We start from the raw sequence: 19,284 nt of genomic DNA on the forward strand, positions 1-19,284 counted from the left end.
CAAGTTTCCTGGTGAAAAGCCCTCAGCTTTCTTTTGTGAGTTTGCAAGCCTATCTCTCTTGGTTCTGCTGCTGTTCGTTTTATCAGCAAGTATTAAAGCTCTGTCCCCTGAGTTGAGAGGTTCTCAACATAGGCAGGGATCCTAGTCCAAAGGATCTTTTTGTGGTCAACAGGAGATCCACCCCTTTCCCTCTGCAATAGTTCATTTTAAGCTTTCCTAGATGGCAGGTCTCACAAACCCGCTCCTTAGGGTTCTATACACCGTCTGACAGTAGGCTACCTAATATTCTTAGGGGGCTACCAGCGCCTCATCTGCAGTCTCACTCAGCCATTTGCTAAGAGTTACAAGACTATGGCTAGAAGAACCCTATTAATTCACTGCACCCCAATGACTAAATAAATGTTTTATATTAATTTTTCAGATTTATAGTATGGGAAAACAACTAATTTTTTTAATCTTACAAACTATCTTAATTTTTCTTATACCTTAAAAGCATGGTATTCTATAATTAACTCTTGACTCTCAAAAGTATATGAATTATGGAAAGATTAATTTTGTATGTAACCTCTTCTTTTTATCATTCAAAATGCTGCGACTCACTTACATATTTGGACTATAAGAAACATTTTCCTTAATATTTCTTCTTCATTATGTTGAGTACCACAACATGTAAACTAAAATGGAGCTGGGAAAAGGTAGAAATAAAGGGAGAGAAATGTTTAATAGTAAAGGAAGAGACAAAATGTAGGAGAAAGGCTGCCAGATAAAATACAAGATGCTCAGTTCAATTTGAATTTCAGATAATAAACGTTTATGTCCTAAATATTATATTGCTGTGTACTACAGAGTTGGAACTGACCCATAGCTGATCCTGCAGCAGGTTTTCAAAGGTAGTTAACTGCACAAGAGGAGACTGTCCATCTTTCTCCTCCAGAGCCTTGAACCGTGGGCCTTTGAGACTGAAGCACAGCCAAAAATATTAGTTAAGATTAAATTTAACTAACCATCCTGTATTTTTATTTGCTAGTCTTGCAAGCTACTGAAGATGAGATCTTCTGTAACTCTTATGATCTGAAAGAAAAATGAATGAATAATCATGGTATAAGGCTTATGTGTTAAGTTCAGCAATACAATCAGGGGAAAGAAAAGGATCTCTACTATGGCAGAAATGTACCTGGGATAAGTAGCAAATGATGCTGCTCCTAAAACGGATACATTTTGATTGATGGATAGCTGGTTTAATGTGAGGTTTAGGAGTTCAAGTATCCTAGGTTAAATTCTAAATTCACTACTCATTAGCTGTGTAACACTGAACAAGTTACTTATCTCTTAATTATAAAAAGAGGGTAATACACTTACTTTACTAGGTTAAAGAACAGAGATAACATACACACCAAACACCTGGACTATATGAGGCACTCCTTAAACGGTAATAATTTTACAACCTAAAACATCACCTGGAAAAGAGTTACACAAATATTCAACCGTTAATGTCATGCAGTAATAGTAATATTGAATAAGTACTTTTATTTCCATGATTTATTTACACTGTACAAATACTATTAAAAAGCACCCTACAAGTTCACAGTACATTACAATAGATTTACTTTAAAAATATACTCCTTTATAAAAGGTTCATTTAACATTGACATGTCAACATATGACAAAACTCTCAAAGCATGTTTATGATAGCAAGAATGCTTACAAGTGTTATTTTCACAATCACAAGTCAGCATTTGAATTTTAAATATATACAGTTTTAAATTAAAAAAAAGAGAATTCTTTAATGGAAAGTTTCTAGAACAATACTTATTAACACATATACTTTCATGGAACTAGTATGTCATAATTTACAGTATCAATTTAATCTGTCCAAAGACTCATTTTAATAAGCTTCACAGTCCAGAATTTCTTGTCATTTGTTTTCTTCTACTTTTTCTTCTTTGCTGCTTCTCCTGATTCCATCTTGCGTTTTTTTGATGTATGTTCTTCTTTTTCATCATCTTTAAATAAGAAAGGAGTTTTAATTAGTAATTTTTAAAAATCACTAAACTATCCTTAACTTTAGAGAAAAATCAATAAAGTGTTTTAATGTTTCCAAATAAAAAAGTGCAAGTGAAAATAAAGAATGTGAAAAATTGTAGATAGTTTAAAAAACTCCAAACCCCAATTCACAAAGTGACTTTTTAATGCTAGATTTAAAGTAGCTTAAGATGAAAAATTTAGATTTCTTTTAAAAAGATGTTCTCAAGTATTCTACAATACATATTGTGCTTATTTTTAAACACAATGTATATTTTGAAATAATAGCACAAATTATTTTTTTACAAAAAACATATTATAAGTTAACACTATTTAAAAAGGCTTTCAGTTACCTTTTTTTCCCTCCTGTCAATTAAGCTTTCTTGCTTCTCAAAACTTCCCACTCCCCCAAAACTTTGTATTTGGAGAAAGAACATCATGCATGGATACATTTTAGTGATTTTCTAGTTTCAATTTTGTCCTGTATTGTTAGTTTAGGAGCCCTGATGCTCAGGTGTTAAATAATTGACTGTTCCACCAATCAGAGAAAGTTGTAGCAGTTAGCCCTGGGAACCAAGTGAAGAAGTTATACTCTGCTATACAAGATCACTATGAGGTGGAATCAACTCTATGTTTGAGAGGTGGGAAGAGTATTTAACTTTCTTTCCCATTTCCAGGAGTGTCAGAATATTATAATGGCAAAAGAATGGTAACGTCTTTCCTCTTGTTATTGTGGAGAAGGTGGGGTATGTGTATGTTTGTATGAATGTGCACACCCAAATGTGTGTGAAGTTTATGTTAAAAAAAAATCCATGATTTATTTTCACATCTAAGTAGTTGTGTCTACAGCCAAAGAAAATCTCCAATTAACATAAATACTGTCAAACACAAAACACATAATCTTTTCACCTGATTAAGAAAATCCAGTTACATAGTTAAGTAAAAACCACAGTGCAGCAGACTAGCTCCAACTAGTATCAACTAGTGATTCTTTTTAAAAACTTTGTAGTGACAGTATAAATAACATGGAGATGTGAGCTGTAAAATGTAAATGTATTTTAAGTACATTACTGAATTCATTGTAATTAATTTCATTTTCTTGCTAAGTACTCAGAAGTTCAACTAGTATGTAGTACTCTACAAAATGATCTGTGTTGAAAGGGGCCTTACTAAAAAATTTGGAAGCTACTGATATCTAACCCTTTGAAAGGATTTGAAATCACTTTTCAAGCCGTTAATTGCCTTGCACCAATTGTACAATATTAAAAATATCTTATTTGTTGACAATAATTATGATGTAGCCAAGTAAATGTCCATTCATCTTCACATATAGCCTGATTATGCACATATTCCACAGAGCAATAAGGGTTTATTTAGGCAGTAAGATAAAATGTAATTCACATCAACAACTCACCCCAGGAATTTACAAGCCTGTCATAAAAACACAAAAATACTAACTTTAAACCAACCAATATGACATACAACTCAAAATAAAACCCATGCCTTTGTTTTTTAATTGAAGCTTAATTATTGTTTATCTTTTGTCATTATCATTTTCAGATGTGGTTACAATAATATTCAAAGTGCTTGCTAACTCTTAACTATAAAATCCGGTGTATACTCTACAATAAAGACCCCAAGATTCACTTCTACTTGTCATGTACTATTTGGTGCAAGTAAATTTACTAAATAACAACAAAAACACAATCTACTCAGGTTAGCTAAACTTTCTGTGATTTGAGTAGAAGACATCGCCACCTAGTGAATAATTAAGCCACTGCCTTAGAAAACTGCAGGGGGAAAAAAAACACCCTTCAGTGTTAACTCATCAATGATTTACTTCTATTACGAACCATGTATCAGCAATTAATCGGTATGGAAACAACTTATGGAATTCACACTATTTGAGGAAAGCAGGCTTGGTTTATTGATAGAACTGAGCAGAGTTCTGAACCAGTTTACCCAGTTATAATCAGGTAAGATAGTAACACTGGAACAGACCCTAATTTTAAAAAGTTTGGTTAACTAGCAGCTCTGGTGGCTTAGTGGCAAGAAGCTACATTGCAATCCCAAAGGTAGGTAGGCTGTTGAAATTCACCAGAGGTTCTGAGGGAAAAAAATAGGAAATCTCCGCTGTTGAGATTTACTGCTTCTAAAAACCCACTGGAGGGTCAACTATTAATCAGTCCCAACTTGACGACACACAACAACAGAGCGCTAATTGGAAATGGAAAAATTAGAAATCAAAGCTCTGACAGAAATTTAATCTCTTTGTGCAGCAAACATGCTGCACAGCAACCAAATCTCCTGGCTCAAGAGACTGCAGTTGACAGCGTTACTTTGAATGCATTGCTCTCTGTTTTGCATAGGGTCAGTGAGCTCACTATACCTTCTCTTGAGTTTTATTAGGGTTTTAACTTCCACTTACACCACTCCTACTAACTCAAATTTAAAAAATATTTTCCCTTTCCCAGTTTCCCTTCATTGACCATGACTGAATGGATATGAACTTTGTTCCCAATTCTGAAACTGAACTGTAATATTACCTACATCAGCTAGGCTTTTATAGTTTAGTTACACTTAATAAATTTTCAATAAGTTATCTAAGCTGTACTGACCTACATCTCACAATCACTAAAGCAAGTGCTGATAAATGGCAAAGCAAATGATGTAAGTTAGTAATCTGAAAACTAGATAATTTAAACAATTTAAGAAGTTAAAACATGCAGAGCTTCTAGTAGATGATTATTTTGTGAATTTAAAAGGTAAAAATTATGTCAGTGAAATTAATTTTATAGTCATTTTGAACACGATACAAAAGTCAGAAATGGTAAAGATTACTTCTAAAGCAAATTATTACAAAAAGGATAAAGTTATATTAAATAATCAGCATTAAAGTAAAAATAGGAGATTTTGGAGTTATTTTGAATTTTAGGTACAAGTTTGAACAGACTAAGCTTTGAGTAGTCCTTGTCTTCTGATAGTACCTGCATTCACTTTTTACCATGGAATAAAGCGAGAGAAATTATCCATGAAAATAGTGATATCTGCCTTACTATGGAAGTCCCTCTGTATGAACTCAAAAGAAAAGCTCCAAGGGATAATCCTACTCTTGTTTGCTTGCTTTGGTATTTTGCAAAGAAGTCAGAATACAGCCTATGGCACTACGGGTTTAAATATCACCTTCTTGCTTGCCATGATATATGCAATTCTGGCATTTTTCCATACAAAGAGAAGAACACAAGCTTACTGCACTCCAGATTAAATATCAACTCTACAGTTTTTGCTATCATTCTTCTGGTAGAAGATATTTCTAAAGCACTGTAACTTGGAAAACATCAAGAGATCAAATCCAAGTTTAATACAATATACTTTCCATTTAAAAACCCAAATTTGCATCCCCTTTCAACTTATTTCTAGCTGTATAAATTAGTTAGGGCAAATTCTTCAAACTGTAAATCAGTAAAATAGCAATAATGAACAATGTCCCATTTCTGGCCCAGGTTGCTAAGATTAGAAAACATGTATGAAAGACTTAGGGTTTAGATTTTTTAGTTTTGAAGACTTGGGCCAGTCACATATGCTCTCATTTCCACATTTCCCCATCTGGTTTCACAAGAAATTGTAAGGATTAAAGGCTAAGTAAGGATTCTGGTAGTGTGGTCTGTAACATGCTGCACTGCTAACTCAAGATTACCTATGTAAAAGTGTTTTATTAATGATATAAATTATATATCAAGAATTATGTCTATTCTAAGATCTTCAAAACAGTGCCGTTTACTGAAGCTGTGCCTTCATTAAAAAAACAAAACAAAACAAAACCCTCACATACCACCACACCCACTGCAATAGTCAATTCTGACAACTATCCTACATCAGATCTCTAATAGTATCTTTACAGAAGGGCAGTGCTCATCTTTTTCCTGAAGAACAGCTAAGTGGTAGATTAGAACTGCTGATCTTTCTAGCACCCGGACACGTTATATACCATACTCCTAAGGCTCTGTGCCTTTATTAGTGACCTCTAACACCCAAAGAGTCTTCGTGGTGCATTGGTTTGAATCCACCAAATACTTTGGGAGAAAGATAGTGCCGATTTCTAGCCCTGGAAACCCTCTAGAGCACTTCTACTCTGTCTTATAATCACCCTGAACTGGACAGAAATCACCACAAAGGTAACTGGGTTTTTTTTTTGTTTGATTGTTTGTTTTTAATCCATAACATGTAATCAAGGTAAATAAAAACTACAGGAAGAATTTCTGACAGTTAACTCCCATTCTTTCTCCACGTGGTTGTCAAAGGAGTCCTTGTATTAATTGAAAAAACAGCTACAGAACAATGACTACTCTTTAAGAAAATTTCATTTTCTTTTTAGAATGAAAGTTTACAAGATAAACTTTTCTTAAATACTCCCAAAGATTTAGTTCAACAAATGTCAACTGAAAACTCACAAAATGCTAATAACTCTGATAAAAACCAAACAAAATCTGGGCCCTGCTGTTTGAGAAACTAATTTTCATAAAGGAGACAAGGCGGCTTAGGGACAAATCATAATAAGAATGTTAAGTACAACTGATAGCATAACCATAAACAAATCACAGCAAAGCAAATAATTACTTGGAGATAATGTCTTTAGGGAGCTCTGGTGGTTAGTGGTAAGGAGTTGCACTCCCAACCCCAAATCATGCAGTCTGAATCTACCAGCTGCTCCAAGGGAGAAACACAAGCAATCTCTTCCTGTGTAATTAACTGTTTCTGAAAACCTGTATAGGTCAGTCCCAACTCAGTGGTAGTCGTATATAACAACAACAACGAAGATTTGTTTTTCCTCTTTGTGTTGGTGTGTGAAGGATGAATGAGTTTATCAGTTTACCAAGCAAAGAGGAAGAGAGGAGCATTCCAAACGGCAATATACACTGAAAGTCAGGAAACCATAAACTAGCATGACCTACTGAGTTCTGAACTTCAAGATCTTAATGTGCTAAAAAGGGGTCATGCGAAATCAGAGTGCAGAAGCAGATCCTATCATAGAAGGCCTTGATAATGTCCTGTTGATGAAGGGTTTTAACAGTGAATTACTTACCATATTTCTACAAAATGAACCCTGGCTTTGGCGATATACTTGAAATTGAGGATAAGAGTATGTGATGGTTCAAGTAGGGAAAGAAATTATATTATGAACTAAAGCAAGCCAGCTAAGTTATTATCATTCTAATACCATGTAGCGCCACTCAATTAAAACATATTTAATCATACTAGTTTTAATTCCAAAGCACAATTGCTTTTAATACAAAAGGGGACTGTTAGTATTTCACAGCTACAATCACATGAGAGAAACCATGAATTAATTCACACTGTTCTAATAATAAAGCAAGTTATTTCACTTTAAAGCTTTAGCAATTTGTAATCTTTCCCTAAAACATAGCACATATAACTAAAGGGCGAGAGAGAGATTATCAAGTCAGAATATGTACAGTATCTCTCAAAAGCCCAGCCCCAAAGTATCCAAAGATCATAATCATGATTACTTTGCTAATTCACTAGACTTAAGCAATATTTGCTCACGATCTCATTATTTTTAAACTCTCCAGAGGCACCAAAAGCTTAAATTACCACTGGAGTCGGATCCTCCTTACCTGATTCCACTGTCTCCTCCCCCTCTGGCAGAAGCCTGGCTTTCTTAGCATTCTGGGGGGCATCATCACCATTGTCCTCATATATGTTTGACCATTTTATCGCCATATCCAGCTCTGGCGGAGGTGGTTTCTTCTCAGTAGTGTAGGTCTCCGGAGGTGGGACATAATTTGACTTCCATACTTTGAATTCTTTTGGAGGCTGTTAAGCAAGCACATTAAGAAGCGGTGTGACGAGCCGAGGTTCCTGGGACAGGTCACTAGGAGCACATACATGCACCTCTCTACCGTTTGCTTATTTGTTCAGATTTTTAAGGTTTTAAGACAAATTTTTTTTTTCATCAAATCACAATACTGTTAAGTGAAAAACCAAAGGGTTCCCTATATGAAGAAAGCTAATAACATTTAGTTACCAAAGAAGAATCCAGTCTCAGAGATACTACGCCAAGGCTGACCCCTTCAGGAGGCTGCAGCAGACACTGTCTTGGAGGCAGCACCGCAGGTACTTCGGCATCAAAGGGAAGGGGTCTCGGGGAGAAGCTGCAGCGGGGGGCGGGGGAGTCACCACCGTTAGTCCTCGCCGCGCGGGGTCGGGGCACCGGGGGCGGAGGGATGGGCCTCCTCCAAAGGGGCAGGGGCCGCGGGTCCGGGCTGACACCCACCAGGCTGGGGGAGGGGGCCCGGGATCCCCGGGGCTGGAGGTGAGAGGGGTTTGTGCCGCATCCCGCAGGGGGTGGGTGCGTGTGGGGGACCCTGTACCCAGGAAGGGGATTGAGGAGGAAGGGGACGGAGGCGAGGGCCGAAACCGAGAAACGGGGTCAGGGACCTCACCTCCTCAGGCGCCTTGACGACGTGCCTCTCCCAATCTATCTGCTTGTTGAGAGGATTGTAGAGAAAGGCCGGGCGAGTCACGCTCCTGAACAGCTCATCGGGTCCCGGCAGCCGTTTCTCCACCTTGTTTCCACAGCCGCCTGTAGGCTTCGCTGGATCCGGCATTCTGCAGTTCGTCTCCTCCGGCTCACTGTTGTCTTCCTCAGCAGAGGAGCCTGAGCTGCTGCTCCCGTAAGCAGCGAAATAGCTCAAGGGATCCTTCTCGTCGGCTGCCATGACGGCGGCTCCCGGAGACCAACAGGGCTACCGGAAGCCGGAAGTTGTCCAAGGCCCGCCCCCCACGATTGGACCCGCCCCACTCCTTCCGTATTGGCTTGTGGTTTTCGCCCCCTGGTGGCTCTGCCGCTCTCCTGCGCCCCGTTTGGAGAGTTGAGGCTGGAAATTAGCACATTTCCCAAGCAGAAGCTAATTTTGAGCTGGGACCTGAAGAATCTTGAGAAGAGGCGTATTATGACTTTCGGAATGCAATATGTATTCATAAAAGGCATAAGTGTGTCTTTCGCCGCTACTTTTAGCTCCTGCCCCGAGGGGCCAGGATTCTTCCAAATAAACATTATCATCAGTGTGAGTTGTTATGTGCCATTGAGTCACCTGCAACTCATAGCGACCATATGCACAATAGCTCTGAACCCTGTCCTATTCTGAGCCAATCTCACTTGTCTCGGACACACAATTACCCCAGTCACTATGTCAATACACTTCATCCATGCATGGTCTTTCAATCCTTCCTTGTGTTCCCCCCCCCACCCCAATTTTCCAAGCAAGATATTCTCCAAGGATTGGCCCCTCCTGGCCACATGCCCAAAGTATGTAGACAGAGCTTCAAAATCCTAGCCTTTAGTTTCACCCTCCTCTTTACGAAAGACCGTCAGGAATTATTGACTCCATCGTCAGGAATCAAGATCTCCTCTGCTTAACCTCATTCGGATGTATTTTGAATAGCCCCTCTCTGGTAAGTTCCAGTTGGAGGGCGTCCAGTGTACCCTCGGAGTTCCCAGCCTCTTGAAATGTTCACTGTTAGAAGTGCCTTCTTTGCTATCTTTTTTTTAAATTGCCGCTGAATCTGAGCTGACTTGAGGCTGACTCTCCAGCAGGTTTTTGAAGGCTGTGAATCTCGTGCCCATCTTCTTTCGCGGAACGACTGGTGGATTTGAGATGTGAGGCCTTTGGGTTAGCAGCTCAACTGGCTATGACTATGCCACCAGAGAGCTTCTTGCTTTACTGTGTGAGGTCCTTAAATGCTGGTATTCCTCAATACACTACATTGTATTTATATTTTTAGTTGATGTTGCTATTGTTGACAGATGATGTCAAGTAAAACCCCTATAAAAAACAGACTTGAAACCTGAACAATATTGTGTCATCCCTCATTAATTCAGACCCATTCAAGCCCATTGCTGCAGCCTCTTTTGTCTGTTCATCTCCTTGTGGGGGAGGTCTTCTCTTTCGCTGACCATCTTTCCAAACTTGATGGCCCTCTTCAAGGAATATAGCAACATGCCAAATGAATGAGAGACGGAGCTTGATCATCTTTGCCTCAAAAGAGTGTTCAGGCTGCACTCTTCCTAAGACTTATTTGTTCTTTTGGCAATCCATGGGATACACAGCACTCATTTGCAACACCAGAGCCCAAAGGCATGACTTCTTCTGTCATTTATTGTTCAGCTCTCAGATATGTAGCAAGTTATTGAAAAGACCGTGGCCTAATTCAGGCCAAGCTGTCATCATTGCTCTTTTGTATATTGTCGAAGGTATTATAAAGTTGTTATTAGGTGCTGTCCAATCCATTCTGACTCATAGTGGCTACATGTGGCAGAATAGAATTGTTCTGAAGGGTTTTCTAGCCTGTAATCTTTATGAGTGGACAGACTCAAGGTCATATTTTGGTTCTTTGGGGCTTATTTTAACGGATTGTGCTAACCGATTGCATCACTGGAGCTCCGCACTTTCAATTTTCAACTTGCATGTGAGTAATTGATGATCTGTTTCACAGACAACTCCTGGCCTACTTTTGACTGCTGATATTGACCTTCTCCACCGATTCTTTCTGCAGATAGTCAACTTGATTCCTGTACACGCCATTATGTGTAGTCATATTTTGTGTTTTTTTTTTAAAAAGATATTTGCCATAAATAAATCATTGAACACACAAAATTCAATCATTCTATCTCCATCCTCATTTCTGCTACCAGATCTGCACTGATTACCATTCCTTCTTCATTATTTCCAACTTTTGATTTTTAGTCATCAATCATTATCAATGCATCTTGATTGCATGTTTGATCAACTTCAGATTGATCAAACCAATAGCAAATATTGTTAGAAATCCTCAATTTCCTCTTCTTCAGGTCCAGTTGTGGGTATCTTTGTGTAACAGTTGTATTAATAGGTCTGTCTTGTATGTGTATGAATGGTACCCTATTTTGCACAACTTTACACTTAAGGATAGATCTTGAAGTTGTTTTTAACTATGAAAGCAACCTCATTCTTCCTCTCAAAAATAGGTTTAAGGGACTGAACACCAATGACTGAAGACCAGAGGAGTTGTAGAGGACAAAGAGGTTATTACAGGAAGAGGACAAAAGGTTATTACAAAGACAGAAGAGAAAGATAAACCAAAATGGATGTTAGAAGACATAAAAAATTGCATTAGAGCTTTGAGAAGCCAAAAACAAGGGAAAGATGTGTCAGAGGGAAGCTTGAGAAGACAAAGCAAAATATACTGAAATGTGCAAAAAGCTAGAGTAAGAGAATAAAAAGAGAAGATCTTGATCAGCACTTCTCAGGCTGAAAGAACTGAAAAACTCAAGCCTCAACTTGCAATGTGAGAGTTGCTATGGACCAGATCTTGAATGATCAAGGAAAACATCAAGAGAAGATGGAAGGAATACATACACATTCACTGTACCAAAAAGAATTAGTTGTCACTGAAAAATTCCAGTAAGTACCATATGAACAAGAGCCAATGGTAATAATGGAAGAGGTTCAAGCTGTGGTGAAGGCGTAGGCTCCAGGAATTGATAGGCTATCAAATGACATGTTTCAACTAACAGATGCAACCCTGGTTGGGCTCACCAGTCGATTCCAGGAAATTTGGAGGACAGCTACTGGGCTTACTGACTGCAAGAAATTAATATTTGTTCCTATTCCCAAGAAAGGTGATCCATTTATTATAGTGTCAAAGGTTTATTGTTCAAAATGTCTTTCCAAGGCATTGATAAATGGATGACAGGAAAAAAATTGATGCCTTTGAGCTGTGGTGTTGAAGAGCACTCAACATCCCAATGACAGCGAAAAGAACAAACAGCTATGTGCTGTTGGAGAGGAGGGTGCAGCCAGAGTGATGTTTGGAGGCAAAAATGATGAGGCTTAACTTCACATACTTTGGGCCTATTGCTAGAAGGTGCTATTCCTTAGAGAGGGACATGATGCTAGGAAGGGTGGAGGACCCTCAACTAGGTGGATTGACATGGTGACTGGTGCAATGGGCTCTTGTGTGTTAGGAAATGTGAGGATGACACAGGATAGAGCAGGTTCAGATATTTTGTTCAACAGGGTTGCTATGAGTCATACTCGACAGCACCAAACAACAAAAACAACATTTATTGTATTAAGAAGATAGGATTACGGTGGGATACAAGCCCTACTACAAGTGTATATAAACTCATGGAAGCTCTTTTTGGGACACCCTCTTTTCTGGGACAGTGGCTTATTGCTCACCAATCTCTGCAAGACCAGCTTGCACCACCCACAGTTACAGGAGTCATTTTCCTGATGGGTTTAAGTCTGTGAGACCTTCCAGAGAACCATCAAACCCAAGGGACATAGAGGAGTGGGGGAATGAAATAAACGAGGGACAACTGATGTTGGAAATCATGGAGTGACCAGATCAAACATTTGGGATGCTATATACTTCCCCCTTCTTATAGTTAGTCTGCAACTAATCTTAACAGATTATGAAAGCAACATAGAAGTAAAATATTGATGATCATCCAACAATGGCTAGAACAGTACACTAACAGGGAACCGCCAGAAATTCAAGTGAAGTTTGTAAGAGGTTATGGCACCAGGGATAACATTATGCTGTTAGATGGATCTGGCTAAAAGCAGAGAATACCAGAACAATGTCTGTGCTTTATTGACCATGAAAAGTCTATGTGGACCATAATTATGGCTAATATTGGGAAGACTGGGAATACCAGAATACTTAATCATGCTCATACATAATCTATGCTGTTGTCTGAATGGAGCATGGGAACACTGCATGGTTTAAAATCAGGAAAGGTATGTGCCAGGTATTCTCTAAACCTATTCAATCTGTGTACTGAACAAATAATTCCATGAAGTTGGACTGTAGGAAAAGGAATTCGGTATTACAATCAGAAGACTTATTCACAGCTTACATTATGCAGATGACACAACCTTGCTTCCTGAAAGTGAAGAGGACTTGAAATGCTTGCTGCACAAGATCAAAGACCACAGCCTTCAATATGGATTACATTTCAACATAAAGAAAACAAAAAGCCTCACCACTGGCCCAACAGGTAACATGTTGATAGTTAAAGACTGAAGTTGTCAATTATTTCATTCTGCTTGGATCAATAATCAACACCCTTGGTACCAGCAGTCAGGAGATGAATACATTGGGCAAGTCTGCTGTCAGGGCTCTTTTCAAAACACTGAAGAGCAATGAAGTCAGTCTTAAGACTAAAGTGTGTCTGATTCAGGTCATGGTCTTTCCAATCACTTGCTACACATCTGAGACATTGACAGTCAATAAGGATGATAGGAGAATTGATGTCTTTGTGTTGTGGTGTTGGAGTACTGAATATCCCACGGACTGCCACAAGGGGTTCAAGTATGTCAGAGGTGATGACAATACCATAGCGTAAGACAGGGCTCAGGTCAGTTATTCATAGGGTCGCTATGAGTTGTACTTGACTCAATAGCACCTAACAACAACAGTCTTTATGGGAGCACATCATCAGAGTGATCTTTCTCCCAAGATGACTTGTGAACTGCCAACCTTCAAGTTAGCACTTGAACTTAACATGTTGTTACCTTAAGCTTGTGATTTCAGTACCGGGGGGGGTCTCAAACCCCAGCTTCACCTCCCCCCCACCCCACGTTAGAGACAGTTGTTAGGTACCCTCAAGTTCACTATGACTCACAGTGACTCGCTGAACCATCTTTCCCCATCTTCTTAGAATCTGCCCCATGCTTGAGCCCACTGTCAGTCAGTCAGTACATCTTGATGAAGGTCTTCCTCTTTCTCTGAAACTCCACCTTCCCCAGAATACTTTTTTCCAAGGCCTGGCACCTCCTAACAAGATGCCTAAAGTATGTGAGACAGTTTCATCATCCTTGTCTCTAAAGAACACTCTGGTTGCATTTCCTCCCAGACTTGATGATTCTTCTGGCAACTGATAGGATATTCAGTATTCTTCCTCAGTATCACAACTTAATGGTGTCAGTTCTTCAGTCTTCCCTATAAATTGTCAAACTTTCAGATGTATAGGAAGCACTGAAAATATTACAGCTTGCATCAGGCATCCTCTAGTCTCTAAACTGACAGCCGTGATCTTAGTACTTTAGAGATCCTTAAAGTAGATTTCCTTAGTGCAACGTGTTTTCTTGACTGCTGCTACCAAGGGTGTTGATTGTGGATTTAAGCAAAATGAAATTGTTGACAACTTCAATCTTTTCTCCATCATGATGTTGTCTATTGTTTCAGTCCTTGACATTTGAGATGCAATCCATATCAAAGGCTGCAGTCTTCGATCTTCTGCTTTAAATAATTCAAGTTCTTTCACATTCCACATAACAAAATTGTCATTTGCATAACATGAGTTGTTGATCAGTCTTCCTCTAGTCATGATTTGCTCAGCATACAGACTGAATACATATAAAGGATACAGCTCTGACACACACCTTTCCTGATTTTAAACTATGCAGCACTCCCTTGCTTTGTTCAGGTAACAGCTTTGTGATCTATGTATATAGGTTTCGCATAAGCACAATAAGCATTGTGAGATTCGTACTCTTTTCAGAAGTTACCATGATTTTGCTAGAACTATACAAAAGTCATTACATAATCAAGAAAACAGAAGTAAATATCTTTATGGTACTCTTTGATTTCAGTCAAGTTATATCTGACATTAGCAGTGATATCCCTCATGCCAAAGCCTCTTCTGAACCCAGTCTGAATTACTGGCAGTTTCCTGTCCATGTTCCAGGACCTTTGAATAAATTGTCAGCAAGATTAATATCCCAACATAAATAAAACAAAAATCCACAACTGAACCAATATGCATCTACATGATAAAGATTGAAGTTGTCGAGGATTTAATTTTACTTGGATTAACAATCAACACCCACAGAAACAGGGATCAAAAAATCAAGCTGTATCAGGTGCCAAGGACTTCTTTGTACAACTTTGTTGTCTAAGCACTAAAGAGCAAGGCTATCAGTTATGCACCTGATCCAAGTGATGGCATTTTTAATTGCTTCATGTACTTATGAAAGGTGGACAATGAATAAGGAAGACTGAAGATCAATGCATGTGAATTGTGGTAATGGCAAGCAAGAAGTACTGAATATATAGTGGACTACCAAAAAGAACAAATCTGTCTTGCAAGAAGTGCAGGTAGGGTTCTCAGTAGAGTTATAGATAGTAAGGAGGAGGGGAAGACTCTCAATGAGATGGAATGACACAGTGACTGTAACGATGGGTTTAAACTTCAGAGAGATTGTAAGGACAGCACGGGACGGGGCAAGCGTTCAATCTGCTGTACGTACAGGTGTTAGAGTAGGTCAAATCAATGCAGCACCTAACAACTATGAAAGACTGATAAATTGGTCTAACCTAAAATTACGAATTAATGTCTAAATATATATATATGTATACGTATATGTATATGTACATGTATATGTATATATAGAGCTCTAGTAGTTCAGTAAGGAGTTGTGCTGTCAACTCAAAAGCATTCAGTTCAAATCCACCAGCTACTCCATAGGAGAAAGATGGGGCATTTTTTCTGTGCCATTTACAGCCTCTGGAAACCCACTGGAGGTCCAGTAATGAATTATTTCAAACTTTATGGCACATAACAACAAAAGACATCTGCATATATTTGCAAAAATACATATGTATGTGTATATAAAAATCTGAAACCCAAAAAAGAAAGATTAGGGAAGAAAAAGAAAAGTAAATGCCATTATCCTTGATCTGTCCCAAATTTGCCAGTGTCTGATCTTGCACCAGGAGTGAAATGATGAGCAAAGATGAATCACTTCTGGAAAAAGTTCTAAAAGAGCTGGTTTTGTTTTTAGTCTATGAAAAAGAACCTTTTCATTGCTGCATTATTCAGTCTACTTAATAAAGAAACCAAGTACATCTTGTCAGTTATACTTGTCATACTAATTTATACATTATTGGGAAGGGATAATTTTCAGGGTGTAAAGGGGAGAAATATATCCACTACAGGGTTGAAAACCCCCAAATCCTAATAAACATATTAAAACCTTAATTTTATTGTCTGTTTAGTTAGTCAACAATATGAATAAACAGTTTACTAATATAAAAATAAGCTATAAATATAGGTGCTATAGTATATGGCCAAATGAAACTCTTTAAGTCCTATCCAAAATTTTAAAAAGGAAGCCACACAGCGAACTTTATTTTAATTAATAAAAAACCTACTTGTGCTTTCTTAAGAGAAGTATTTTAATGCCACTTAACAAAACACAACAGAATGTAATGCCATTATTTTCTTATGCTAAGGTGGAGGTTTTTCCATAATCCTTAGATGATTATCCTACATAAACCCATGCAGGCTTTAGAATGTTTTCTTAAAGCTAATATGTGAATTGCATTCATAACTGATAAATTCATAAGTCAATCCAGAAATGAAATTCAATCTCAAAACCTGAAGTAATACTGTCTATAAAAATTGGTATACATAGTTTAGATATTTGATTTCCTAATGAAAATTTTGATATTTTAAAAACTTATCACTACGTTTTAAAAAACATTAAATTTTTTAATGTTATATTTCCATCTCTGCTTTCTTGATAGACATACATACAAAAAAAGATATATGGAAATGGGTCGATTTAAAAGTTAAAACAAAAATTTAGCTTAAGATTTTAACTGCATTAGTCAATTTTTTTTTTACATAACAGAAACGCAAATCCTTTATAACAGCTTGCTTATTCCAAAAAGCATTAAAAAAGAATTGTCACCAATATACACTCACACACAATTTGTTCCAGTTACTTCAACTGTATAGTGGTTCTCTCATTAAAGTATTAAAAGTATAGAAAAAATATCATTAAAAATGGGAGGTTTTCCTTACATAGTTTTTTTAGGCATTAAAATGATGAAGTAAAAAATTTTAAGAATTATAATAAAGTTGTGAGGCTAAAATTGTGAGCCTGTTATGAAATAAATTTTGACAAACTGAGATCTTGGGGTGATCAAATCAGGTATGCTATAAACACCAGAAGAGAAAAAGAGAAACACTGTTTCCAAAGAATTCGCCCTCAAATACAACTGCCAATTACGTCTTAAAACATAAACAATTAAACATATAATTAAAACACTGAAAATACCTGAAAAGTATATGATCAACATGAATGACACATAGTTATCCTTTATCTATCTACAACATGCTAACATTTTTAAAGTACATTTGTTTTAAAATGCAAGTATCAAATGTTAGTAATTCATTACAGTGATTTTACAAAAAGTTTCATATCCAATAAAAGAAGTTTAATAATTATTAATTAAAACCCCCAAAACATTAAGGCTGGAAAATGGAAAACTGTCATTGCCGTGAAAGATCACGTGATCTCAGGGGAAGAAACATTTCACTAGAGTTTCCACAAGTTCCTTCTTCTAACTGCAGTGCTGGTGGCAAAGGAGGAGCCCCAGGGTCCCCAGGTCTAGGAAGTGATGCTGAAGAAAAGAAAGTATTTTCTGTTCTGCCAACTTCTAGAACAGGTAAATTCAGAGATGAATCAGTAGAGAAAAAGGGAGCTGTGCTGGATTCTCCTTCTGGGTGGTATGTGACAGTGGATGCTCGCAGTTTTTCAGAGAAATTACTCTCATCTGAATTTGATCTGGAGAGGTTGTTTGTAGCACTGTCTGGAAAAGGCTCACAACTGCTACATTTCAGTCCTAAAATAAAATTAACCAGGTATAAATGAAAAAGTAACAACAAAATACTTTAGTTCATGCTCATTTTTTTTTTTTAGTTTTATTATTATTTTGTGTGTGTATTTGGGTATATACCGTCAAATTGAATTTGACTGGTACAGGAGGAGATTGTCCCTCCTTCTTCAATAGAGTATCTGGTGGTTTTGAACCACGTGCCTCTGGGATTGCAGTGCAGCTTCTTGCCACTAGGCCACCAAAACTCGCTCATGCTCATTTTGTTTTAAAGGTTTTCACCTACACAATCATAGTTTAAATAACAATTTATAAATTCTATACAGATATTTCAAATATCATTTACTTTCCTCAATAACCATGAACGTGAATTATACGATTATTTATATATTCTGGAAAAGGAGATAATTGCAAAAAAGCTAAATGTAATGTGCATTTTAAGGCTATGCTTAAACACTTACCTATTGAAAGATCTGAAAAAATAAACTAGTCTCTACAATTTGTTAGAAAATAAGAAATAATTTTCAAATCTAATACTCAAGTATTATGGCACACAAAAAATATTATTCAATAGAGGTAAGATTCAAACACAGCATATGTTAAAATACACAGTTGTCCTCAAACAACTGCCTTGATTTAATCTTTAAGCCTTAAGCCAGAAATATTCCAAGGTCTTCCTAAAAATAGAAGTTTTTACTTGCCATCATCACAATGCTTTTTAAAGAACTATCTATATGGGATCAAACTGACAACAGCAACTTGAAAGATTAGACAGGAACATTAGAGGGTGGTGAATCTGTGTTACCAGAAGAGGAACAACTGAGAAAAGGAGAGTGATTGTTGAGCTAGTGTTGCTGTTGTTAGGTCCCTTGGAGTTGATTATGACTCACAGTGACCCTCTGAACAAAAGATCTATCTTGCACCATCCTCATACTTCCTGACACACAAGAGCCCACTGCAGCAGTCATCTTGTCAATAGACCTGGTTGCGAATCTTACTTGCTGACCCTCCATGCTTACCAGCATCATGTCCCGCTCCAAGGAATAGTCCCTTCCTAGCAATATACCCAAAGTGTGAAGTGATGCCTCATCATTCTTGCCTCTTAAGGAGCACACCGGCTGCACCCTCTCCAAGACAGATCTGTTTGTTGAGCTAGAATATGTTCAGAGAATTCTAGAGTATTGCTCTTATAGTCTCAACAAGAAAAAAAAAGCTACTTTTTAAAATTCTATAAATTAATAGTGTTAATTATGGATTCTTCCTAGATGGTATCCCAACAGAGGTATTTCAGCTAACAGATGCCGCCCTGGACGTGCTTACCAAGTTATGCCAAGAAATCTGGAGAACAACCACTTGGCCAACTGACTGAAGAGATCCGTATTTGTTCCCATCTCAAAGTAGGGTGACCCAACAGAGTGTGGAAACTACAGAACAACATCATTAATTTCATATGCAAGCAAGACGCTACTGAACTTTATCCAAAAACGACTGGAACAAGCACATCAGCAGAGAACTGCCAGAAGTCCAGGCTGGGTTAAGAAGGGGTCGTAGTACTAGGGATATTGT

The 19,284-nt window shown here is 37.6% G+C and overlaps 2 protein-coding genes across 2 annotated transcripts in view; both read right to left on the reverse strand.

Annotated features, from left to right (window-relative positions):
* Positions 1–1,929: 1,929 nt before the first annotated feature.
* On the reverse strand, positions 1,930–8,762 carry LOC102852456 (chromosome unknown open reading frame, human C1orf52). Its single transcript, XM_006898365.1, has 3 exons — positions 8,487–8,762; positions 7,659–7,857; positions 1,930–2,003 (listed from the first exon to the last, which is right to left on the reverse strand). The coding sequence occupies exons 1-3, from the start codon at positions 8,760–8,762 to the stop codon at positions 1,930–1,932; spliced, it is 549 nt and encodes a 182-aa protein (XP_006898427.1).
* Positions 8,763–17,374: 8,612 nt separating this feature from the next.
* BCL10 (B-cell CLL/lymphoma 10) overlaps positions 17,375–19,284 on the reverse strand; it is a 32,648-nt gene continuing 30,738 nt past the window's right edge. Inside the window, exon 3 of the mRNA XM_006898366.1 lies at positions 17,375–17,727. Coding sequence (XP_006898428.1) covers positions 17,375–17,727 — 353 coding nt within the window. The remainder of the gene's footprint in view (positions 17,728–19,284) is intronic.

Source organism: Elephantulus edwardii, unplaced genomic scaffold (assembly GCF_000299155.1).
Source record: "Elephantulus edwardii isolate Elephantulus edwardi_28Jun2011 unplaced genomic scaffold, EleEdw1.0 scaffold00227, whole genome shotgun sequence".
Lineage (NCBI taxonomy): Eukaryota > Metazoa > Chordata > Mammalia > Macroscelidea > Macroscelididae > Elephantulus > Elephantulus edwardii.